Genomic DNA, 23,940 nt, shown 5'->3' with positions numbered 1-23,940 from the left:
AGAGAAGACCGGCTGTGTGCCCACAATTTTTTGGGGTGAAAACTGAGCTGCACTTCCTAACCTCCTGCCAAATGTATGACCACATTAGATACATATTTCCCACAGAACCACAAGGAATTCTAAAACAAATCAAGCATTGATAAACTCCCATATCTGTTAGGCAAAATACAGCAATGTGCAATCAAAGCAGCAAGATTTGTGGCCGTTGCCATGTGAAAAGGGCAACCAGTGGAGCACAAACAACATTGTAAATACTATTTCACTTGCTTTGGCAATGTAAACACATGTTTCCCATGCCAATAACGCCCATTTGAATTGAACTGATTTCTTTCCGAGTTTTTAACGCTCCGACCTGAAGCTCACCGACGTCGTGATTTGACCTCTTTTTTTCCGCCGAGTTCCCAGTTGTCTTGAAAGCACCACAAGAGGCGGATGTTGAGTAGATTCAGGATAAACAGACTAGCTAACGGTTGCCATCATTTGACTTCCCTACGGACAGGCTTGGGATATAGCTATTCTCATCACCTAATTAAAATTGTGTGGAAGAGACAACGCATCAGGTAAATTCCGTGTGGAGATAACTAGGAAACAATATTTGAGAGACTATCAGCTAGCTAACGTAACGTAGCTAGCTAACGTTATTATCCGTTTAGTTTTAAACTGATGTTACTCAATGTGAGCTAGCTAACGTTACATGTTACTTGACTGTTCTTTTGAAATTAGTTCAATTTTCACTGATGAAAATTATAGCTAGCTAGATACCTAACTAGCTAGTTGAACTAGCTACAGTAACAACTATACCGTAACTAACTAGGCAGACAGTTGTATAACGCTAGCTAGCTGATGTAAACATCCATTCAAATCGAGGCTTCTCTCTCGTCAACAAGTCCAACATGCAGTAACGACGAGCTAGCTAGCTAAGATAGCAATTTATGTTTGATATAAACTGTGTCGATGTCTAGATAGCTAGCTACATTACGTAAAGAGTGTTTGTCTAGTGGGTTGAGCAGATTATGTAAATAACGTTACTGTAGCAAGAGGATTCAGGAAAAGGATGGATGAAGCTTACTAGAAAGTTGCCTCATTAGAGGTAAATTATTGAAAATGATGATGGCTCATTCATATGCATACATTGACAATTACACTTTTTTGTAACATCACCATCATTGATCCTCAATTACTTTGTTGGAATTCAGTGTAATGTTATAACAAATTAAGGCCTGTTTCAACTGTTTGTGATCAAATCAAACTCATCCAGACATAATGAAGTGCATGACTGAAGCTTCTCTGGATGTCCCTTAAACCTAAGTGTTCTGTACTCTGATTCTGAATTTCTGATGCTGTTCTAATGTACAAGGGCTAAATGCTTGTTCTGTTTGATTAAACTGTAAAGTAAGTGCAAATTCATGGCCTCATCTAGGTTGCCTTGGGCAAAATACGGGTATTAACTTAGCCTAGCTCTTATAGAATTGTGGCCTACATTCAGATGTCATACATTTGTACAGTTTATCATACACTGGACATTCCTGTCATTTCCCCAGCTTAATCAATGTTCACATCACACTCACTAACTGGTTGGATAGCTCTCCTCTGCCTTATCACTGCCTTAGATTACCCAGTCATTTGACAGGCTTATTTTTATTGCGCTGTCTGGCATTCTGACTGTTTGTTTTGGAGCAGGCGGGCCAGCCTCCTAATCATCTTATGTTCAAATTAGAGACGCCCTGACATGCATGGTGATCTCTCACAGGCATGGTCAGCTGACCTGGGAAAGTGAAGCCTAGCAGGCCGAAGTATGGATGGCAGGTCTGGACAGCTGGTGGCATAGCAGTGTCCTGCTCCCTAGGCTAGGCTGTGTTTGTTTTCAGACACGTGCAGTAGTCAGGTGAGGTTTATGTTGTTGTAGAGTCTGTTAGGGAAAGTGTTAGGCTAATCTGTAGCCAAGTTAATTGCGCTGCATTTTTGTGATGACATATGAGTCTGTAATACCAACATGCTTCAAGCAGACCACCATAGTCCCTATGCCCAAGAACACTAAGGTAACCTGCCTAAAAGACTACCGACTTGTAGCACTCACGTCTGTAGCCATGAAATGCTTTGAAAGGCTGGTCATGGCTCACATCAACACCATTATCCCAAAACCCTAGACCCACTGCAATTTTCATACCACACCAACAGATCCAGAGATGATGCAATCTCTATTGCACACCACACTGTGCCTTTCACATCTGTGTGGCGCAAGGACAACAACCTCTTCCTCAACATGATCAAGACAAAGGACTACAGGAAAAGAAGGACCGAGCACGCCCCACTCTCATCGACAGGGCTGTAGTGGAGCAGATTGAGAGCTTCAAGTTCCTTGGCATCCACATCAGCAACACACTAACATGGTCCAAGCACACCAAGACAGTCATGAAGAGGGCATGACAAAAATCTATTCCCCCTCAGGAGAATGAAAACATTTGTCATGGGTCCTCAGATCATCAAAAGATTTTACAGATGCACCATCGAGAGCATCCTGATGGGTTGCATCACTGTCTGGTATGGAAACTGCTTGGCCTCCAACCGCAAGGCACTACAGAGGGTAGTGCGTACGGCCCTGTACATCACCGGGGCCATCCAGGACCTCTATACCAGGTGGTGTCAGACGAAAGTATATAAAAAAAATGTGAGACTCCAGCCACCCTAGTCATAGATTGTTCTCTCTTCTACCACACGGCAAGCGGTACCGGAGCGCCAAGCCTAGGTCCAAGAGGCTTCTAAACAGCTTCTACCCCCAAGCCATAAGACTCTTGAACAGCTAATCAAATGGCTACCCAGACGATTTGCATTGCCCCCTACACATTGACTCTGTACCGCTGCCCCCTGTATATAGCCCCTTTGTTGTTATTTACTGCTGTTCTTTAATTATTTGTTATTCTTTTTTTTTTGTATTTTCTTAAAACTGCATTTTTGGTTAAGGGCTTGTAAGTAAGCCTTTCACGGTAAGGTCTACACCTGTTGTATTGGGTGCATGTGACAAATACAATTTGATTTGATATCTAGTTCTTAACTGTTCCAATAATGTCAGCTCCTTTTGTGTCATTTGGCCAGTCAATCTCCTTTATGCTGAAGTGAATTGTAGTAAGGAGGATTATAGAGTTACATTTTTCATTGAGACAGGCTAAATTGGTTACACCAGACAGCTTTGCTGCTCCATTTTTGAGGCAATGTGCTTGTTTTATTTAAAGGCTACTGAGATTAGCTTAGGTAAGCGCTTGTGTTGTCAGGTGAATGAATTAATGCCATAATGAAGTCGACTGTGATTTAATGGGCATGCATGTGTTAGTATCTTATAGTTATGATGTTGGAGACTAAAGGTTCAATCACCAATGTTTGAGGGAAGCAAGTTGTCTATAATTAACCTAGCACTTGTTAATGGCTGCACACTGTTAGTGCTTTTCATTCGCCTGAGAAAGTAGCAATTGCAATTTCCAAATTGGACCACATGCAAGAAACTTTTGCCATCTTTTCTTTTCCCTTTTTCTTGAAGGCTGTTGGACCTGACAGAAGAGCAGGCTCTGTAGGTGGAAACTCCCCACTGTCATCAGCAGGTAATCATGACTTATGTCCCTTCTCTTCATCCTGCTGCCATAGGTTTTGTTTTTCTGTAAATATTAGTGGCTTTAAGAGGTCATTTCTGTTTAATGTCAGACTGCCAACTCATTGCTGAACCATCAATCAATCAAGTTTATTTTATATAGCCCTTCGTACATCAGCTAATATCTCGAAGTGCTGTACAGAAACCCAGCCTAAAACCCCAAACAGCAAGCACTGCAGGTGTAGAAGCACGGTGGCTAGGAAAAACTCCCTAGAAAGGCCAAAACCTAGGAAGAAACCTAGAGAGGAACCAGGCTATGAGGGGTGGCCAGTCCTCTTCTGGCTGTGCCGGGTGGAGATTATAACAGAACTATGCCAAGATGTTCAAAATGTTCAGAAGTGACAAGCATGGTCAAATAATAATCATGAATAATTTTCAGTTGGCTTTTCATAGCCGATCATTAAGAGTTGAAAACAGCAGGTCTGGGACAGGTGGCGGTTCCATAACCGCAGGCAGAACAGTTGAAACTGGAATAGCAGCAAGGCCAGGTGGACTGGGGACAGCAAGGAGCCATCATGCCCGGCAGCCCTGACGTATGGTTCTAGGGCTCAGGTCCTCCGAGAGAGAGAAAGAAAGAGAGAAGGAGAAAATTAGAGAGAGCCAAGATTTTCAAAATGTTCATAAATGACAAGCATGGTCAGATAATAATCAGGAATAAATGTCAGTTGGCTTTTCATAGCCGATCATTAAGAGTTGAAAACAGCAGGTCTGGGACAGGTAGGGGTTCCATAACCGCAGGCAGAGCAGTTGAAACTGGAACAGCAGCAAGGCCAGGTGGACTGGGAACAGCAAGGAGTCATCATGCCCGGTTTCCCGTGACGTATGGTCCTAGGGCTCAGGTTCTCAGAGAGAGAGAAAGAAAGAGAGAACGAGAGAATTAGAGGGAGCATACTTAAATTCACACAGGACACTGGATAAGACGGGAGAAGTACTCCAGGTATAACCAACTGACCCTAGCCCCCCGACACATAAACTACTGCAGCATAAATACTGGAGGCTGAGACAGGAGCGGTCAGGAGACACTGTGGCCCCATCTGAACTCCCTAATGTTTGCTGTCGTGAGTGTGTTAGATGATAAACATTACTAATGTTTGTTATCCTAACACACATTTAGGTAAAGAGTGGATTGAAAGCAATTGCCATTGTTTTTGTCTTAAATCCTTGTAAATGTAATATTCTAGAGGCCTCAGAGCCAGTAGCCTAGCCTAAACACAGCGTTATCCAGCTATACTGTTGAATATTGTCTGCATCCATCATATTTATCATACCAATTCACTTGATTGAAAAGATCTAGGGTCTACCTAGACGAGTCAATACTGAGACAAAAGGACAAATAAATAAATACATTTACTTGAATGCATCAGTAGCTGAAGTGCGAGACAGCTCCTGTATCATGTTGCAGTGTGTGGGTATTGAACTGACTGTCAGTGAACTGATAGGCCTGTGTGCGTGTTCTTCTCACATAGTGGCTGAGTGAGTCCAAGGCCAGTGGTGAGTGGAGCTTCTACCCCAGGCCCCCCCATCCAAAGGTCCACCCAGCATGTCCAGCGACCCACCTCCTCCCTACCCCGGAGGTCCCAGCGCCCCTCTTATCGAGGAGAAGAATGGACAGCCAGCTGTTCCGGGTACAATTATTCTATAATGGTCTGTTATTGTATGATGTGGAGGAAAAAACATTTAGTTTGGGGCAAGACTACAAAAAGAGACTATTTTACAAAAGGACAGAAGTCCAGGGTAGGAACCATGCACAGGCATACCTGTGAACTTCATCAGAGCTCTGACGAAGGCCGTGAGGCCGATATGTAAGCTTATTAAAGATCAGTGATACTATCAAGAGCAGTGTGCGGTTTTCTTTTTCATTCATGAAGTTCAACTATTGCCATGCACCTGCAATAAGTTTGCTCAGATGTGCTAGTGCCTTTTGAATACCTGTGAACTTCAAAATACCATCTGGTTTCTTTGACTGGGCTGCTGATTTAGTATTTGCACTGTAGCTGACTAGCTGTAGGGAAACTGGTGTGAATTTGCATAATTGCCTCCCATAACAGCTCTTGTGTGGCTGGTTAGAGGAAGGCCTAGAGAAACATCACCAGGGAAACCTTGAAAGTAGGCCCTGTCTGTGAACAAATCTTTATTTGTCTGGCTCCCCTTCCACCCCAGGTTTCCTTACAACAAAATACTGTTTTGATTAGCCAAAGGAATGTCATCAACAAAGTGTATTTGTTACAACTACGTAACAAATCCTTGAGAATTGTAAATCTATGAAAAAGCACAAGTGCGGCTATTCTGGACCTAGTAACAGATGATGATGCATGTTCTCAATAATGGGCAAATGCCTTACTTGATTTAAGCCCAACATAAGTCATGTTTCTTCAATCAATCGTTGCTGTGAAAGCTCACTAATAAATTCTTCTTGTTTGTCTGTGTTTTCTCTCCCAGGCTCGGCGGCCCCTGTAACGACGGGTCCTCCTCAGGGGCCCTCCCTGCCTCCAGACTATGGCCCTCCACCCTACGAGGCCACGCTACAGCCAGGCTTCTTGCCGCCACACGTCCCAGGAGATGGGGCCATGCCCATACCACATGGTAGGCATACACTGGTCTACAGGGGGAATGAAATAAGATGGGCGACTCTAAATGCATACACATGTCATTTGGCATAGCACCTGTATACAGAACATAAACAGTACATACCTCCTTGTGTTTTTACCCTACAGGTGGCTTCTACCCTCCGCCAGGTCACTTTGGCCCGGGGCAGTTTGGCCCGGGGCAGTTTGGCCCGGGGCAGTTTGGCCCGGGGCCCATTCAATTTGGGCCTGTGGCAGGTCAGACGGCTCACACGGTGCTGGCACCCCCTGGGACAGCTACCACAGTGACCGTGCTACAGGGGGAGATATTCCAGACAGCACCCGTACAGACTGTGTGTCACCACTGCCAGCAGCCCATCATCACCCGCATCAACCACAGCGTGGGCCTCATGAACGCTGTCTTCTGCCTCTTCTGCTTCTTTGTTGGGTAAGAGGAAGAATTGGTGTACTACATTGTATAGAGGTTATGTAAGGAATAACCAACGAGTGGCTATGCGTTCTATGGAAAATAATAAACGGTGTGGAAGGTGTGTTCCACGACATGTTTAGTTACATTATTTTCCTGAGAACGCATAAAGCCCTGAGTTGATTCTCTTTCACACCATGGCTATAATTGAACACATTTGCTGCTAGAAATGTGTTCATTTGCAGGTAGAAATGTGTCAACATCCACTGAAGTAGCTAACAAGTTTACTAGATACAGTGCCTTCAGAAAGTATTCATACCCCTTGACTTATTCAATATTTTGTTGTTACAGCCTGAATTCAAAATGTATTTAATGTGTTATGTTTTATTCTCACCCATCTACACATAATACCCCAGAATGACAAAGTGAAAACGTTTTTAGCAATGTTAGCAAATTTATTTAAAATGAAATATTTAATTTACATGAGTAATCACACCACTGAGTCAGTACTTTGTAGAAGCAGCGATTACAGCTGTGAGTATTTTCTGGGTAAGTCTCTAAGAGTTTACCACACCTGGATTGTGCAACATTTGCCCATTTTTTTTATTTATTATTTTCTAAATTCTTCAAACTCTGTTAAATTGGTTGTTGATCATTGCGAGGCAACCATTTTCACTTCCCACTGTCTGGTGGAAAGCAGACTGAACCAGGTTTTCCTCTAGGATTTTGCCTATGCTTAGCTTCATTCTGTTTATTTTTTATCCTGAAAAACTCCCCAGTCCTTCATGATTACAAGAATACCCATAACATGATGCAGCCACCACTATGCTTGAAAATATGGAGCGTGGAACTCAGTAATGTGTTGTATTGGATTTGCCCCAAACATAACACTTAACACAAAAAAAGTGTATTGTTTTGCAAAATTTTTGCAGTATTACTTTAGTGCCTTGTTGCAAACAGTATGCATGTTTTGCAATATTTTCATTCTGTACAGGCTCCTTCTTTTTCACTGTGTCAATTAGGTCAGTATTGTGGAGTAACTACAATGTTGTTGATCCATCCTCACAGCCATTAAATTCTGTAACTGTTTTAATGTCACCATTCGCTTCATGGTGAAATCCCTGAGCGGTTTCCTTCCTCTCCGGCAACTGAGTTAGGAAGGGCGCCTGTATCTTTATAGTGACTGGGTGTATCCAAAGTGTAATTAATAACTTCACCATGCTCAAAGGAATATTTTATGTCAGTTTTTTTTTTTACCCATCTACCAATAGGTGCCCTTCGAGAGGCATTGGAGAACCTCCCTGGTCTTTGTGGTTGAACCTGTGTTTGAAATTCACTGCTCGACTGAGGGACCATACAATTATCTGTATGTGTGGGCAGTGGCTATTTTAGCATGTAAATCTTGGTGGGGGGGGGGGGGGGTTTGTGCATGCCATCAAAGCCACAACACAACACTAAACAATAAATTAATTGCACTATAATGGTGACAAACGGTGCCCACAAACCGTTAGGGCCTACATAAAGCTGTCGCAACTGCAGTCCCAACACCTTACCAATGCTACAACCTGGCTATCAGCGGAGCCTTGTCTGGCAGCAAAACAGTTCAATCAGCCCCATTTACTGCCATTAAAAAAAAAAGCTGTTATGGCTGACCTGCTTAAACAAATGTGGTTTCTACTGACAATTGAGATGTACGAACTGTGGCATAAGGGGACGGCAAGCTGATAAGAGGCAATCTGTAATTTTGATTAAGACATTAATGAGCAAGCTAGGACGGACGTAGTCCATATAACTATTTGCTCAGCACTTTTGAAATGTACAGCGGCAGAATTCAGAACATGGGCCGTTCTTACAGTGTTCTCTCTGTACACCAAGTCAGAACCGTAGGATAAAGAAAGGGCACATAAGCAGACAATGAAAGGTCTTACAATGTTCAATGATTACATTTCTCTAAAACAGGTTATAGTCTACATGTGCACCACAAAGTCAGGGCAGTAGGTGAAATAGACCGATTTATTAGGGTGAGGCACATGGGCTCCTACCTAAAGCGTACTACACAACATACCCTTAGTATTAGATTCTTAAGTTGTTTTGTTAAGTTGTTTTGAACGCGGCAGAAATCACGCTGGATTGACAGCATGGTCAATGTTGAATGTTTAGAATTTTAAGCTTGGAAAGAGACCCTTAAACACAGACTTGGGACCACACGGCCATTCCATTGAATAGCAGGCTAGTGATTGCTTGGCAATACTTGCAGTAAGCCACTGATTCTTTCCAAACCACTCATGGTTGAATTTGCGATTTCCAACTTGTTGTGTAATGTTAATGGCCGATGAGCACCGATATGTTTTATCTATTATTTCTCTTCATATGACAAGTATTGAAAAGGATTTGGCAGTAAATCGTTGACTTGATTCATGATGATGATTACTAGCGACGATTTTGAAAAGTATGATGCTGACATGATCAGTCCAATCAAAGATACTGTAGATATAACGTGATTTGATGTCATTTTATCTGTGGCCAATGACCTTGAGCCTTCTTGGATGGGCACTTCTAACAGAACACTGAACCAATCACGGCGCAACTAGAGAACATTACCAACCCCTACGCATCGTATTTTGCGCTGGCTTGTCCAACCACCACTGAAAGCACTGAGCTAGGCTGAAACACCTGCATTTTGGAGCTGCCTTACTCAAGAAAGCAAAAAGATCATATTTGTATGTGGCTTTATTAACTCAATCATATATATATTTTTATATTGTTTGCAAACTGATATGTGACACATATATTAATGCCAAAATAACATGAATTAGTTGTTGCTAATGTGACTAGAATGACGTAAGTAACAGCCAACTTTCCAGGACATAGACATGTCTTATATGGGCAGAAAGTTTAACAAGAATTTAAGCTAACTGCACTGCCCAATTTACAGTAGCTACTACAGTTAAAATACCATGCTATTGTTTCCAGAGAGTGCACGACAACAAAACGCTTTTATCACGGCAACAAAGTGTTTTCTTGCAAATGGTATCAAGGATATGCATATCCTTGCTTCAGGTCCTGAGCTACAGGCAATTAGATTTGGGTATGTTATTTTAGGTGAAAATTGGAAGAAAAAAAACTTTCAAAAAACATCATTCCACTTTGACATTATGGGGTATTGTGTGTAGGCCAGTGACGACAAAATCTCAATTGAATCCAATTTAAATTCAGGCTGTAACACAACAAAATTTGGAGAAGCTCAAGGGGTGTGAATACTTTCTGAAGACACTGTAGCGAGAGTAGTTGCCTCGGTAACCAAACAGACTTGCTAGTATAGATAACCAAACCATCAGTCCTGCTTGCTGTTATGAAAATCGAATGCATCAATGCCAATAATGTTTTCAATTAAACTTCTGCTTTCAAAAGCAGCTCAAACATAGAACATGTAAGAATGAAGTAGCCATTGAATTCTACCATGCGTCATAAGGAAATAATGCATGCTCTAGAATGACCTTCAAGCCAATCGGAAACGAGTATTCAACAATACCATGGTATAAACACAGGAAATATTTGATTTCAGGCCAAACACCACAGAATGAAATGAAGTAGAGCAGCGGGTTGTTAGCTATAATAAGACTATTGATTTTGGTCTGTATTCTCTGGTGGTTTGTTTCGTAATTTTTCTCTCTCTCTCCTCTACCACAGGTGTGATCTGGGCTGCTGCTTGATTCCCTGTCTGATTGATGATCTCAAGGATGTGATACACACCTGCCCCTACTGCAAGGGCTACATCTACACATACAAGCGTATCTGCTAACCACCAACAGACAGACACGTGTATATATATATATTATGCACACATTAAGCACAGCCCCTCATGGTTGTAGTTGCAGCCTATGTTCTTTCTCCAACATTTGCTCAGTGTGTTGTGCTTCATTCAGCCCTCCTAACTTTACCCTCACTTTCTAAAGCACTTGTTCACACACACTATACTTACTGTATATCATAGGAGGCTGGTGGGAGGAGCTGTAAAAGGACAGGCTCATTGTAATGGCTGGAATGGACTCCATGGAACGGAGTCCAACACGTTGTGTCCATGTATTCGATTTGTTTGGTACTATTCCACCGATTCCATTCCAGGCATTACAATGAGCCTGTCCTCCTATAGCTCCTTTCACCAGCCGCCTCTGATATATATATTGTCCAGACTCACTTACCTAGCTATGTACAGGCATTTAGATAGACACGTCACACAGGACTGAACTTGATCTAAAAACAGAAACCTATAACAATTGAGAAAAGATGAGTTGCAGACACGGTACATCTTACATACTTTATAAAAATGTCTTTGGTTACGAGAATGCTCGGAATTTGACATTTATGGTGCGAACTTGAGGCGTAGAGAAGGTCACACTTTGGGAAAGCTGTAAACATTTGTCACTTTAATCAAAATCGTCAGCAATCATCAGCAATTGCAGGGTCAGTATTTTGTTGTTTCTGTAATTATTTAATGTATTTTAACATGTTAATATGGAGCACAATGAAGGTTACGTCCATGTCTGAGACCTACTTTATGTTTATGTTCTATCACCCTGTTTGTCCTACAACCTAAATGTATATCCATTTCAAATGTTACAAGGAAATAACCATGTATCAGATTTGTCAGGACAAACTCGAGTCGGTAAGACTATGTTTAATTTATTTTGTTTTCCTCACTTAAGTGAGATAAGTATGTGTTACTGTCTTTTTTAATCCTCCATGTGCTTTAGATACACTTGATGTCCAGTGATTTTTGCTAGAGTTGTTACACAATAATGCCAGTCATGTCCATATGAATGTATTCAATTTTGATAATGAAGAAAATGTGTGCTTATATAATGGTATTGCGAATGCACAAGTTCCCATGTGAAATTTCATACATTCATAAAACCATAATTGCCATGACTTTACTGTATAGTTTTTATTTATTTAAGTGGTTTAGACTGTCATTCAGTTAGCTACTTTATAGCCTTGCTTGCCAAGCTTCATTATCATTAAGACCCAACTGGTAAGGAGACTAGCTTATTTTGGAAGACTTTTGTCAACAACTTGGACTATATGTCATATTAAGGATAATTTACATGTGGATTGGTGTCAAATGAAGTGTCTGAGTGAACCTGATCTTTACTCATAATCCTGTACTCTCCACAAACACATCACCTGTCATTGATGCAGGACTACATTGAGCTTCAACATCCATGCAGTCACCGAGCACCATAACCATGCACATGTCAGAGGCTGAGATTTTCTAGTTGATCTATCAGTCCACAGAGAAAAATACGTTTCCTTGTATTTTTCCGTATAGGAAGGGAACGGAGCGAAGCCGACCTGGCTGGCAGAGTCCAATCCGCTCTGCTGGAGAGGCACATTAGAATGATGAAGCGCTCTGCATGATATCACTGTAATTTTGTGCAGTCCTCTCCCAGGCCATATGTCCAGTCTGTGTCACGAGGCCAATGTGTGTCAACCTGTGCTGCCCAATCCTACTCTGTCCTGCCCAATCCCAAACAGATTATCCTTTCACTGGTCATGTCTGTCAGTTGATGTTCAGAGGGAATAATTAAAGTAGAGTGCATCGAGGGTTTTTCCCTCGCCATTGTTTTACTACCTTTTTTGATGGGTTACATAGCATATTTAATGATAAACAGAATGTCCTTTATATTCAATCTCATACATTCTTTCATATTCAGCATTTCTGTGCATAAACCTGCAACATCATCTGTTCAAGCAAAGTTAAGGTCTCAAAGCCACAATCTGCTCTTTCTTTTTAGTGTTCCTTGTCTAGGTTTGATCACTATTGCTATGATGCATGTTAGTCTGAGATGCCATAGAGATACAGGTGTACAAAAGCAAGTTCGTCACCAAGTCTTGGCTGAAATAATGTAATCTCGAATGCAGATTCGAGTGATGTCATCACCTGCTTCATATTAACGCGTTCGATCCAGTCCAAGTACACCAATGTATGGTATGCAAGATCTTTTGTCTGCTTCATTTGAGTCTCATCTGTAGGATCTCTCGTCTCCTCTTAATACTACCAATAACCAGCATGATTATATACAGTAAAAAGTGACAGCAGGTGGAGTATGTCTGCATGTACATGCATTCTTATGGATATGTTTCACAGGCTGGTCTCTTAACTTTGTACGCTCTTGAATCTTCTACATGCAGTGAGAAGTGGCTTGAAGCTGTGTAAGAACATGTAGTAAAAGCACAGTTTGTAGTAAAAGCACAGTAGAAAAAGCACAGTTTAAGCACAGATGGTCTTTGTTGTTGGTAGATAGTTTGGTCTGTTGCCCCCTCAAAAAAATAAAGAATTGTATAATGTACATGCAAAATCTAAATGATGAGTTGGCTCATTACTGTTGCATACAGTGCAGTTATTTTAACAAAACAAACCAGTATTTGTGATTTTATGTTATTAGTAATTTGTCAGCTGGTCATAGTCTTTTAATCCAAAAACAGTCATTTTTATAGTATGTAAAACATCTAGGATAAATAAAATAATGACTCCAACAATGGATTCTGGCCATTTGGCAACTACTCAAACACAAATGATGTATCTTCAGCTATACATTGGAAGTGACTTCTGAATGTAATGGGAAACAAAACCCAGAGAAGTTAACTAATCACAATGCTAAATAAAGTAAGGACATACTCTTGTGTATGAAGCACATTTGGTAGAAGTGTATATTACATCAACTTGCTACTTTTCCCCCAACACGCTTGGCACCAATGGTGTGGTCAACTAGAAGCCACGTGGTCCAGTCTGTTTGTGCTATTAGCAAACTCCTATCTGTTTATTCACGGTTATGCCAAAGCTGTCTGGCATGACAACACAAGATTTGGCTACAGCACATACACCATAAAACCAGGTTAGCTGACTCAACTAGTGTTCTCAAGTAGAGATCCAATTGAACACTAGTTTAGTCTCTCCAGCGATGTCCACACTCATAATTGCAGCATTTGTAGAACGTTGTCATCGGTTCATCTGCAGATCTTGTCTGAATCTGCATGAAGAATGCTCGGGGGTGCTCACACTTGGGACATTTTTCTAAAGAACACAAAATGAGGGTTAGAGTAAATACATACCTGGCTATAAGTAACAGTGAATATTGCCCATTAGGACCACCTGCCCTCTATAGGTCCGGTGGTGGACACAGGACAGAGGAGGCTGGGCAAATCTAATCCAGCTATGCCATCTGCCAGCCTTTGGGCTACAATCCAGCCAGTGTTCTATCATTTTAGGCGTGGATAACCAGTGACCACAGAATGATTGAAATGTTAGCTAAATTATGCAGGTGATTTGGTAATTTACCTGGCGTGGAATCCACATTTTCCCAGGCTGCAGCTCCACCAAGCACATCATCAACCTCTTTCAGTTTGGGATACTTCCTGTTGTTTACCTATGGGAAAGATGGACATGTTAATGTATCAATAGGTTTTAAAATGACACATTGTATGAGAGAACACATGACAGACACATCAGTTACTTGGCAATAAGTCTAGGAATTAAGTAAAAGTTCGTTTTACCTTCCTAGTAATGTTATGCACGTACGGACATGTGTTGCATGCGAATCGATAACACTTCTGTCCTTCCTCTACAATCAACACATTCCCACATGTTGGACAAAACAGAAGCATATTCTTTTCACTAAATTGGTCAGCACCGATCTCACAATGTAGTTAGGTTTATACATCTATTTCAATCGTTTAGCTAAATTAAGAAATCCCTGACAACGTTGCTGACCTCCACACTCGTGTGAAAGGTTGTTACATCTAAAAAGGTTCGGTAAGAAACAACATTTGCTCTTTCTTTATGGTTCGTTGTTAAAATAATTATAATTTATATTTAAAATTAACTATATTGTATTATATTATAAATATAGCCCTAGAAATGGAGCAATGATGATAGAAATAGCAGTGTCCCAAATCGGTACAAGTCAGAACCTCCACTCGGCTAGTTTGACTCCGGTATGTTGTAGGTGACGTACATGCCGGTCGCTAAATGTTTTAGCATGGATTGCAGAGCTTCAGACTTTACCAAATATACTTTATTTTTAAGCTACAGTTTATGTATGTTTTAGTAATCACGAAATATATATTTTACTGTACACGTTGATCAATAGAGTATAAGGTGTGAAAATCAGTTACTTTATCTAGCTAGCTAATCCTACATGAAATAGCTAGCTAGCTAACGTAAACTGGTCAGCAACTTTAGCTACAAACTCCTATTCACAGTGTAAATGATGGGGGAGGAGACCAAGTCCCTTCATCTGGATGAGGGACTGTCTGTAAAGGAAGAGGAGTTAGGACAGGCAGAGGGAAAGATGAACCAAGTGGAGGATGAACAACCAGAGGAGGTTGAAGAGGAAGATGAGGAGGAGGATGAAGAAGCATTGCCACACTCTGAATTCCTGGACATCTTTGAAGAAGGACTGGCTCGCCTTGTACAGGACCCTCTACTCTGTGACCTTCCCATTCAGGTTGGTGACTTAATCCATACTGGTGAAATGTATCTATTTGATGATGTAAAGTCCTCCAGCCTAACCAATGTCTCACTACTGTCTGTCGCTTTCCTGCAGGTGACTCTGGAGGAGGTGAATTCCCAGGTTGCCCTGGAGTATGGCCAAGCCATGACTGTCCGTGTATGCAAAGCGGATGGCGAAGTAATGCGTGCGTTTCTGACTGATGTTTCTAAGTAGAATACCTTATTTTTGTTCTATTTGAGCAAGTCAGATGAGTGATACTGTGTGTGTGTAAGTGAAATTCCAATGTGTGTTGATCAGCCATAGTGGTGGTGCAGAATGCTATGGTGCTGGATTTGAAGAAAGCCATCCAGAGGTTCATGGAGCTGAAACAGCAACGGGAGGGTGGGGTAAAGCACGTCAGCTGGTAACAAACACACACACACACACACACACACTAACCTTGTGGGGGGACACAATTCAGTCCCATTCAAAATCCTATTTTCCCTAACCTAACAGTAACCCTTACCCTAATCCTAACATTAACCCGAAAACATGAACCCTAAACCTAAACCTAACCCTAGCTCCTAACCCTTACCCTAAAACAAACCCTAGCTCCTAACACTAATTCTAACCTTAACCCTTAACCCCCTAGAAATAGCATTTGGCCTTCTGGGGACTAAGAAAATGTCCCCAGTTTTTACTATTCTTGTGGGAAATTCTTGTCCCCACAACTATAGTTATACACACACACACACACACACACAGTTTTTATTTTCTTGTGCAGGAGGTACGTATGGAGAACCTTTCATCTCGTATTTCAAGGAGAGAAGCTTGATGATGACAAAATGAAACTAAAGGAGTAAGTTTCAATCAAACACCATTGTGATTATGGAGTATATTACCTAATGCTTTTGTTAACTGAAAACAACATTTCTTGTTTTGTTTTATTGTCAGTTATGGGATCAGAAACAGAGATGAGGTGACATTCATGAAGAGACTGAGGAAGAAGTGAAACGGAGGTACAGTAGTCTTCTGAACTATGATCTCACCCGAAAGATGTTCACAGGCCAAGTGATACCATTATAATGATTACTGTAACTAATACAATTTTATGGCTGTGTGAACGAGAAAAAATCTATTGGAAAATACCACTGTCTTATGTGCCTGTGGCATTTTCCATTATAATAAGGTAATGCTAATTTTGGGACTCAACATTTGTATTTCTTGCACTCCCCATGGGAGTATAACACTGGCAACCCTTTGAAATATATATTTTATGTTTGTAATATTATTGATAATACATTGAGTTGAACAATGAATAACTCGTGTGTGTGTAATATTATTGATAATACATTGAGTTGAACAATGAATAACGCTGCTCTATGTGCTTCTAACTTCAGATCTCACTACCGTGTGGAGTCCTGCCTACTCTGTGAGTTGCCTGCACAGTTCCCATTGCTTCAGACCTCTATGATTCAACCTGGAGATGTACAGCAACTATATTCATACACTGACATGATTCAGTTGATGTCTAAAAGGTTTTTCAATTGACATCTCAAACGTTTTTACATGTTGTAGATATGATTGTGTGGAATGTTTCGTACGGTCTCAATTTTTTATTGTTTGGACATATTCTCTTGTACAGTCAAATTGTGCCACTTCAAATATGAATAAAGGCTACAGTGCAACCGAAACGCCCCTGAAATATCACTTAATTTCAGTGAAAATGTTTTATTTTATCTGGCGTTAAATCATTTAACCAGGCCTGGGTGTGCCGCCTGGTCTAACAGTGAGAGTACAACCACAATATGTAAATATCTCCTGTAGTCCTTGTTGAAAACTGAAACAAAATATTTCACTATTTCCTGGAGTACATAGAGGAGCATCACATTTCCCACTGCACAATCTGGGAGCAACCAGGTAAAAATATACATTGTCTCATTACAGTAATCATTTAATTTGCAGCAGCTAAGATGGATAAGAGAACATGTGAAATATATTTCTTATCTTTGCATTCTTGGTTTTTAGTAATGTTGGGTCACATCAATCTATCTGACTTGTGCAAACAGAACGTGATCTCCTTACATTAGTTTGTCTTGGTATGAAGTATTTGTAGATGTGCAAGGTTGATGCTTACATGATACATAAAGTTAGTGCTGTGTCTTCTTTTGGCTTATCATCCAAGTTTTGCATAACAGGAATAGATCGAATTGATCTGAATGTATCTAACGTCATGACCCAATCATCTGAACAAATCGAATTGTTGGCCTAACACTATATAGTTCAAGTCTCTGGGCGACTGGCATGCGTTTCAAACCGGACTACTTGATTGGTAGCATTGACTGGTGGTGTTTGAAATGTTCCACCTTTGTGATGTCTGATGCTGGTGGTTCTTTTCAGCTCCCAGGATGTCTGGCTCTTCTGAGCACAGGGAGCTGGATAGGATCTCCATGGAGATGAACCAACTGTCATTCAGGAGGCAGCAACTGATCGACCGCAGGAACATGCTGACCATCCTGCAGGAGTTCAGGAACCGCTCCAACAACAATAGCACAGGTAAAGAGGAAATTCACTGTCTAGAACCGCTATTATTGAGTAAATGCACATGGCAGGCATGGGTGTACTGTGTGATATGTCCTCTAGCTATGACTCAGCAGGGCTGATGTGTACCATCACTGACTCCCTCTGAGACATGTATTATCTCTCTTTGTCCAGTAGAGGGATCCAAGCAGCAGACTGAGATTCAATGCATTGATCAGGAACTGCAGGAGCTGTCTGAGAAGAAGAGAGCGCTGCAGGAAAACCAAGATAACATTCTCCATTCCAAGGACCAAAGAAAAGGTGTCTACTCTACCTCCGTTATGGTGATACTGTCCTCACACAGCACTCTCTTAATACTCACATTCTGATCATGATTGTCTCCCTTTAATGTCCTTTGCAGAGTGCATCATCAGTCAGGGGGGCGTGTCTGTTCTCCCTGACCTCTCTGTTGTCTTTGTTGAAGCTCCACCCTCTATACCAGGTGAGACACCTGGACTGAGAGTCAAATGAGGTGTGAACTTGTTCATCTGTGGGTTATTTCAAGCGGTACCTCCATTTTGCTACAATTCTTTTCCTGGCCTGCTTAGATCAGAGGCTAGTCCTATAGATGAGTGATGTCATATGGTCACAACTACACTCCCTCCATAGCTCCGGAGGTGATCCTGGACATCCAGAAACTTCCTCCCTGCTCATCTCAGACCCAGTGCCCACATTGTCGACAGTTCATCACCACAGAGATTGTCACTTCAGTAGGCAATGTGGCCTGTCTGGTCTGTGTCACAATGTCTATACTTGGGTGAGTTGACCTGCACTGTCTTTATGCTGTGTTACTACCAATTGTCTGCCATCTTTGAATGGACAGGAGGTCGACAATGAGGTGTTTTCAACTCTATGCTTCATCTAGAGTTGGAGGGAGTAGGATATTTCGGTTAACAAAGAATAGGAACACTTCTTAGGTCTCTTAAGTAGAGGTGCCAACAGGTGCTTTTTGGAGACTGCATTCCAGATGTTTGTTTCCTGCAGTACTATGCAAATTCCAGTTTGTAACAAAAGCCAGTGCCTTTGGGCTAGTGTCATATCTGATAATCACATCACCTGATGGAATGCAAAGTTTAACACTATCTTTTCTGGTCTATTCTCATTCAGCTGTGTGGCTGGTTGCTGCCTTATCCCTTTCTGCATTGATAACTTCAAAGATGTCACGCATAGATGTCCTAAGTGTCGAAGTTCAATACTCACCATCAAAAAGCTCTGAAGTAAGGGCCCACATGTACATAGAGACTAATAAACAGGTCTCAGACTGGGCATGGAGATCTCCCCTTGTGATGATGAGACATCTACCATGAATCTGAGGTGACCCATTTGGGATCCAGTAGACACCCTGTCCCATCATGCAGGTACAAGACAGCAGTGGATGAAGAGGACATGGACAATGAATGTTGAATGGACCCAAGCCATAGTGAAACATGTTCTGCTGAGTGAGAAGTGATCATAAATTCCCAACAACTGTACTGAGGTCAGTGTCACTCCCATCATTCCTGTGATGACGATGTAGTCATACTGTGAGAACTGTGGCTGCATCCTGTACATTTGAAGTTAGTGTGTATGGCATTGTTCTTGGAATAAAATGTCTTCATCAATGCAATTTATTAGAGAAACTAATAAATAAAATGTTAATAAGCCTGTGTGAATTGTAAAACATCAGAGGAAAATAGTGTTTCAAGGTCTGTGAACTCTAAAGCTGCATGTGACTTATCCAAGCCTAGTGGTGGCTGTGTTAGGGTTTGGAACTCCTTGATAAACAAAAAGTCACATGATATGGTTGTTTTATTTACTAAACACAGCTGAATGATTTTCACACACAATGTACATGACCATTTTTATTGACACAAAAAGGCTATATATATACATTATGGGTATACAGTAATACGCATACTGTATACACCAAACAGTCTTAATACAAAAGAGCTTAGATGTGCTACATTTGTATAAAATGTACGAAAAGAGCTAATGTGCTACATTTGTAAAAAATAAAATAAAATGCATGACAAAATATATACACAATGTGCAAAATGTATGGCATACTAACTATGTATCAATACACCATTGCAAGGGAAGGGGCTATACTAGTATAGTACAAATAAAATGACTTCTGATTCCAGCTCATTCTCCCTTTCTTTAGTTTGGACACATGATCAATGGGGCACTGATGCTCAGACAAAAACAAAGTTGTGCACAAAGACCTATCAGGCGCAGGCAATGTTTTTTTGATTAGCTACCCATTTTTATCCACTCACAGTGTAAACTGCTTTGCAATTTAAGTGCTTTTGTCTGTTTTTCTAACAGAAATGTGTGACATTGAGTTTCTTAAAGGACCAGTGCATTCAAAAACATTTATATACACTGATTGTACAAAACATTAGGAACAGCTTCCTAACATTGCGTTGCACCCCCCGTTTCCCCCAGAACAGCCTCAATTCGTCAGCGCATGGACTACAAGGTGTTGAAGCATTCCACAGGGATGCTGGCCCATGTTTACTCCAATGCTTGCTTCTCACAGTTGTGTCAAGTTGGCTGGATGTCCTTTGGGTGGTGGACCATTCTTGATACACACGGGAAACTGTTGAGCATGAAAAACCCAGCAGCTTTGCAGTTATTGACACACTCAAACCGGTGTGCCTGGCACCTACTACCATACCTTGTTCAAAGGCACTTAAATATTTTGTCTTGCCCATTCACCCTCTGAATGGCACACACACAATCCATGTCTCAATTTTCTCAAGGATAAAAATTCCTTCTTTAACCTGTCTCCTCCCCTTCATCTACACTGATTTGAAGTGGATTTAACAGGTCACGTCAATAAATGATCATAGTTTTCACCTGGAAAGAGCAGGTGTTTTGTACACCCAGTGTATGTTTCAGCACTATGAGGTTGGAATAATACTGTGAAATTGTGAAAATTAGAGCTGTTTTATAAAGACCGCCTGAAAATTCAGCCCGTTTACGTGGGATGGAGTTTTGGTTTGCCAGGCGGTAAATGAGTTAATAGACCAATAAGAAAGAGTTTCAAACCTCTCTGCCAATATCAGCTAGTTTTCAGTTTCCCCCTCATCACTCAGACCACTCCCAGACAGTCCGAGCAAAATTATTTCTGAGAAATGGCTCTTTGCTAAGGAGCTGTTTCTTTTTGATAATTTTAAGTGAAAACAATCACAGTAAGGTACTTAATTGTTACTCAGAAATGATTTGATATTGAGTTAAAAACGGCTGCATTGGACCTCTAAGTAATTTTCTTTGGTAGGGGACAGACAGGTAGGCTATAATTGATCAAACCCGTTGAAATGACATATTTCTTTAGCACTGCCTGCAATGTATTTCGAAGGAATGCTTATGCTGTCGTTGGTGCTTCAAACTTTATCATGCTGAATAGTGTTTTAAAGCTTCTTCCATGTTTGGGGGGCTCTACTAAATTGGTGAAAGGTTTCTGTGTTTCTAAAGGCAGTTATCCGTTGCGTAGCTCAGACTGCTTGATAAAGAGGACTGACAACTTTTGTAAAGTCAAACCGTCTGTAAACACCTCTACCTTAACCCATTTCAACCGTCGGTTCAACACTTCAAATGCTTTCACATTTGATCTTTGGCCAGTATATGTCACTGTAATGTAATTTTTAACTACATGTGTGCGATTGCAATAATCATGTAGGATTTTGACAGAAAAGAAGACTTCAACTGGGAGAGAGGAGTGAAAATCAAGGCTATTACAACAGTGTGGAGATCATTTTAATACCCATCTGTTGGTAGTAATGGTACATATGGATCACACACTGCTTTGAAATGGGGTTTGAAATGTGTTTTGAAAGGTTGCCTCTTGATGTGATGTGAGTGGCCGAAATCCCGACCCTACATAATCTGCTGGACTAAGGCTTCATGAATAGAGACACATTAGGCCTACTACAACAAAATAATTATGCTTACATTTGAACCTGCAGGACTATAGCCACAAATATTGCTAAGCTGATCACAAAAGCACAAGACAGCCTTGAACCACCTCTGCTGATTCACTGTGACTCCCTGGCTTGTCAAACTGAATGATGTCAATTTGTCTGTTCTTGATATGTCAGCCAACTAAGGTCAGACGGTATATTGAAGAGAGCCATTGAAATGCCGAGGGGAATTTACTGGCTATATTTCTGCCAGTTCCTAGAGTCAAAACAAGCAAAAGCGATATGCAACACAGATGTGCAGTGCACACACAAACACCAGCTCAACACCAGCTCTAGCTCATGTGCACTGCACGTCACACATAAACAAGCAAGATTCAGCTGATCTGTACATTGGGATAAATCCACTCCAGACTTGACAATAGGGTTGAGAGAGAGAACATTTTGAAAGGCTCTTTTGTCGATAATATAAAGGACATAGGCCTGGGCTAGCTAGCTACCGCAGCGCTGTGGGGTGCTGTGCCACCTATTGTGACCCCATGCACACTCAGGCAAAGCACGTTGTAGTTTGGTAAACAAACTCACATTGGCCCTACTCTCCCCCACACAAGAATAGAGTAAGAACAACAGCTGCTAAAAATGTGACGCCTCTCAACTTCTAATTTGGATTAATTCAAGAGTTCTCAGGCCGACAGCTCTCGTATTGTCAACCAGTGATACTAAATGTGGGTTTCGTGCACTCACTGTTTTATCTTACATGATATAAGGCTGCCTACTGTTAACACTCACTTTAAGTAGTTTCCTGCTTTATTTTAGTTACAACACTATCAGTCATCACTCTGTGTACTCTTTGGAAAGTCTTTAGTTGAATTAAGTGAAAGCAACGCGTTGAAAATAGCAAGATATTTGGCAAATGGTCTTATAAGGCATAATGTAATATGTGCAGTCTTTTAGCATCTGTGTCCAATTCTCTCCCGTGATGGGAATCGCATGAGGGCACTGAGTAAAGCAAAGGCAGTTATTACAAAGCCATAATGCTAAGCTAATATCACATTCCAATATGTCATATACATACACAGGACTGTAATACAGCTGCCTTAGTGATGTATGCAGCAGAGCAGACAGACTACTGCTACTGTAGACATAGGCTTATAATATATACAATCTCTCTGCGCTGTCTTGTCAAATTTATCACGAAAGTCAGTCAGTAACCATGCCACTGGCGCAGTCAGAACCAGGCGTGAAATTCTCTAACACCTGGGTCAACATCTGTTTCCACTAGCGAGTTTTCATCCTGAGCCGGGATCACATTTCCTGATCCCGCTTCTTATCTACTGTAACGCCATTTCAGGAGAGACCACCCTTCCTCAGACAAGGTTCTCTTCTGAAAGAGACCACAGGGGGAGATCAACCTCTTCATACCGTTGATCTATACCACAGCCCAGCGGGTGCTTAGCCTTCCTTAGAATGAGTGGCTGTTATGAGGGACGATACCTCAAAGGGAAACAGCTATACTGTATATCCAATGACGAAGGAGGGTCCATGCCTCTAGCACTCTGAGCTGCTCGGAGCAGTGAGATCCACCACTAGTGCTGCTGTAGCCCTGCACAGAACTTCCCACAGGGACTCAAGGCCAGCAGTACTGCACTCTCCTCCCCCACCTCCACTGGAGAAGGACTGACCTCTCCGTCTCACTTATCAGTATGTGTGTGTCTCTCCCTGACAGCCCTCTGTCTGAACAGGCCTGTTTGGGGGGGGGGGGGGTCACATTGACGCCCCTTAGTCCCAGTGTAGCTGCAGGTCATGGGAGTCCAGGAAGTCAGAGGAGAAGACCCCAGACGGGGGAAGGCCCAGTGGGTTGAGTCCCCCCGTCGGCCCGGGCATGGTCAGGTCCAGCCACTCCATGTTGTCCAGGTTGGTGTGGTCCAGGTGGTAGCTGGAGGGGGGTGCACTGACATTGTTGAACCCGGTGGTGTCCGTGTCCATGGGGGAGTGGGGGGAGTGCTCCAGCAGCTGACTGTGCAGCTCTTCCATCAACCTCAGTGTCTGGGGCTCAGTCTCCCCCTTCAGCGTGCCTTCCAGGAAGGCCTCCAGCTGGTTGTCTATGGCCAGGGCTGTCAGGCTGGGTGGGGCCGGTGGGTTAAGGGTGGGGGCGGGTGGGCGGGCCACCTGGATCTGGGGCGGGGGGCGGGATAGCACCGTGTTGAAGGGCAGGGTGGTTACGCTGGCGGTCACAGGAAGCAGCTTGTCTGGAAAGGAAGGGTCCTGTCTGATGAATGGGGAGATCTCTGTAGAAGAAAATAACATGGGAGATGATGGATTCATGGCCAGGGAG

General features: G+C 41.9%; 5 protein-coding genes and 1 long non-coding RNA gene across 12 annotated transcripts in view; 3 read left to right on the top strand and 3 right to left on the bottom strand.

Annotated features, from left to right (window-relative positions):
- The window catches only part of LOC129867559 (uncharacterized), a 36,876-nt gene extending 17,051 nt beyond the window's left edge, over positions 1–19,825 (top strand). Inside the window, exons 4-14 of the mRNA XM_055941041.1 lie at positions 5,170–5,265; positions 6,080–6,223; positions 6,355–6,652; positions 10,322–10,422; positions 15,442–15,547; positions 16,979–17,043; positions 17,524–17,679; positions 17,839–17,964; positions 18,065–18,145; positions 18,313–18,460; positions 18,811–19,825. Of these exons, the coding sequence (XP_055797016.1) occupies positions 5,170–5,265; positions 6,080–6,223; positions 6,355–6,652; positions 10,322–10,422; positions 15,442–15,547; positions 16,979–17,043; positions 17,524–17,679; positions 17,839–17,964; positions 18,065–18,145; positions 18,313–18,460; positions 18,811–18,919 (1,430 nt within the window). The 3' untranslated portion in view covers positions 18,920–19,825. The remainder of the gene's footprint in view (positions 1–5,169; positions 5,266–6,079; positions 6,224–6,354; positions 6,653–10,321; positions 10,423–15,441; positions 15,548–16,978; positions 17,044–17,523; positions 17,680–17,838; positions 17,965–18,064; positions 18,146–18,312; positions 18,461–18,810) is intronic.
- Positions 386–12,996, top strand: LOC129830638 (cell death-inducing p53-target protein 1-like). The gene is made up of 6 exons (XM_055893224.1): positions 386–560; positions 3,533–3,593; positions 5,107–5,265; positions 6,080–6,223; positions 6,355–6,652; positions 10,322–12,996. The coding sequence occupies exons 3-6, from the start codon at positions 5,181–5,183 to the stop codon at positions 10,431–10,433; spliced, it is 639 nt and encodes a 212-aa protein (XP_055749199.1). The 5' UTR covers positions 386–560; positions 3,533–3,593; positions 5,107–5,180; the 3' UTR covers positions 10,434–12,996.
- Positions 3,710–5,118, bottom strand: LOC129830667 (uncharacterized). Its single transcript, XR_008755605.1, has 2 exons — positions 4,992–5,118; positions 3,710–4,482 (listed from the first exon to the last, which is right to left on the bottom strand). It is a non-coding gene; the product is annotated as an uncharacterized LOC129830667 (long non-coding RNA).
- LOC129830658 (DNA-directed RNA polymerase III subunit RPC10) lies at positions 12,897–14,429 on the bottom strand. The gene is made up of 3 exons (XM_055893257.1): positions 14,186–14,429; positions 13,971–14,058; positions 12,897–13,706 (listed from the first exon to the last, which is right to left on the bottom strand). Exons 1-3 carry the CDS (start codon positions 14,294–14,296, stop codon positions 13,579–13,581), a joined length of 327 nt encoding a protein of 108 aa, XP_055749232.1. The 5' UTR covers positions 14,297–14,429; the 3' UTR covers positions 12,897–13,578.
- LOC129830644 (U11/U12 small nuclear ribonucleoprotein 25 kDa protein-like) lies at positions 14,617–17,567 on the top strand. Of its 2 annotated transcripts, none has more exons than XM_055893237.1 (7): positions 14,617–14,789; positions 14,894–15,138; positions 15,238–15,328; positions 15,442–15,547; positions 15,908–15,982; positions 16,078–16,142; positions 16,524–16,817. In XM_055893237.1, exons 2-6 carry the CDS (start codon positions 14,899–14,901, stop codon positions 16,133–16,135), a joined length of 570 nt encoding a protein of 189 aa, XP_055749212.1. In that variant the 5' UTR covers positions 14,617–14,789; positions 14,894–14,898; the 3' UTR covers positions 16,136–16,142; positions 16,524–16,817. The 2 variants fall into 2 exon arrangements, with proteins under 2 accessions (XP_055749212.1, XP_055749220.1); XM_055893245.1 differs by adding an exon at positions 17,524–17,567 and having other exon boundaries at positions 14,618–15,138; positions 16,524–16,555.
- Positions 19,532–23,940, bottom strand: part of LOC129830600 (myocardin-related transcription factor B-like) — a 48,787-nt gene continuing 44,378 nt past the window's right edge. For all 6 annotated transcript variants that reach the window (XM_055893163.1, XM_055893170.1, XM_055893158.1 and 3 more), the window contains one exon: positions 19,532–23,893. In XM_055893163.1, the coding sequence (XP_055749138.1) occupies positions 23,385–23,893 (509 nt within the window). In that variant the 3' untranslated portion in view covers positions 19,532–23,384. The remainder of the gene's footprint in view (positions 23,894–23,940) is intronic.

Source organism: Salvelinus fontinalis, chromosome 2 (assembly GCF_029448725.1).
Source record: "Salvelinus fontinalis isolate EN_2023a chromosome 2, ASM2944872v1, whole genome shotgun sequence".
NCBI lineage: Eukaryota > Metazoa > Chordata > Actinopteri > Salmoniformes > Salmonidae > Salvelinus > Salvelinus fontinalis.
Note: the sequence above shows the minus strand (reverse complement) of the source record. Positions and strands in the feature narration are given on the sequence as shown.

Bases quoted from the DNA above. Each gene is read 5' to 3' on its own strand.
- LOC129830644 (XM_055893245.1), top strand. From the start codon at position 14,899: ATGATGGGGGAGGAGACCAAGTCCCTTCATCTGGATGAGGGACTGTCT. The intron at 15,329-15,441 runs GTGCGTTTCTGA...TGTGTTGATCAG, and splicing joins AGCGGATGGCGAAGTAATGC to CCATAGTGGTGGTGCAGAAT. The intron at 15,548-15,907 runs GTAACAAACACA...TTTCTTGTGCAG, and splicing joins GGGGTAAAGCACGTCAGCTG to GAGGTACGTATGGAGAACCT.
- LOC129830658 (XM_055893257.1), bottom strand. From the start codon at position 14,296: ATGCTTCTGTTTTGTCCAACATGTGGGAATGTGTTGATTGTAGAGGAA. The intron at 14,059-14,185 runs GTAAAACGAACT...TCTTTCCCATAG, and splicing joins TGCATAACATTACTAGGAAG to GTAAACAACAGGAAGTATCC. The intron at 13,707-13,970 runs GTAAATTACCAA...TGTGTTCTTTAG, and splicing joins AAATGTGGATTCCACGCCAG to AAAAATGTCCCAAGTGTGAG.
- LOC129830638 (XM_055893224.1), top strand. From the start codon at position 5,181: ATGTCCAGCGACCCACCTCCTCCCTACCCCGGAGGTCCCAGCGCCCCT. The intron at 5,266-6,079 runs GTACAATTATTC...TTTCTCTCCCAG, and splicing joins TGGACAGCCAGCTGTTCCGG to GCTCGGCGGCCCCTGTAACG. The intron at 6,224-6,354 runs GTAGGCATACAC...TTTACCCTACAG, and splicing joins GGCCATGCCCATACCACATG to GTGGCTTCTACCCTCCGCCA.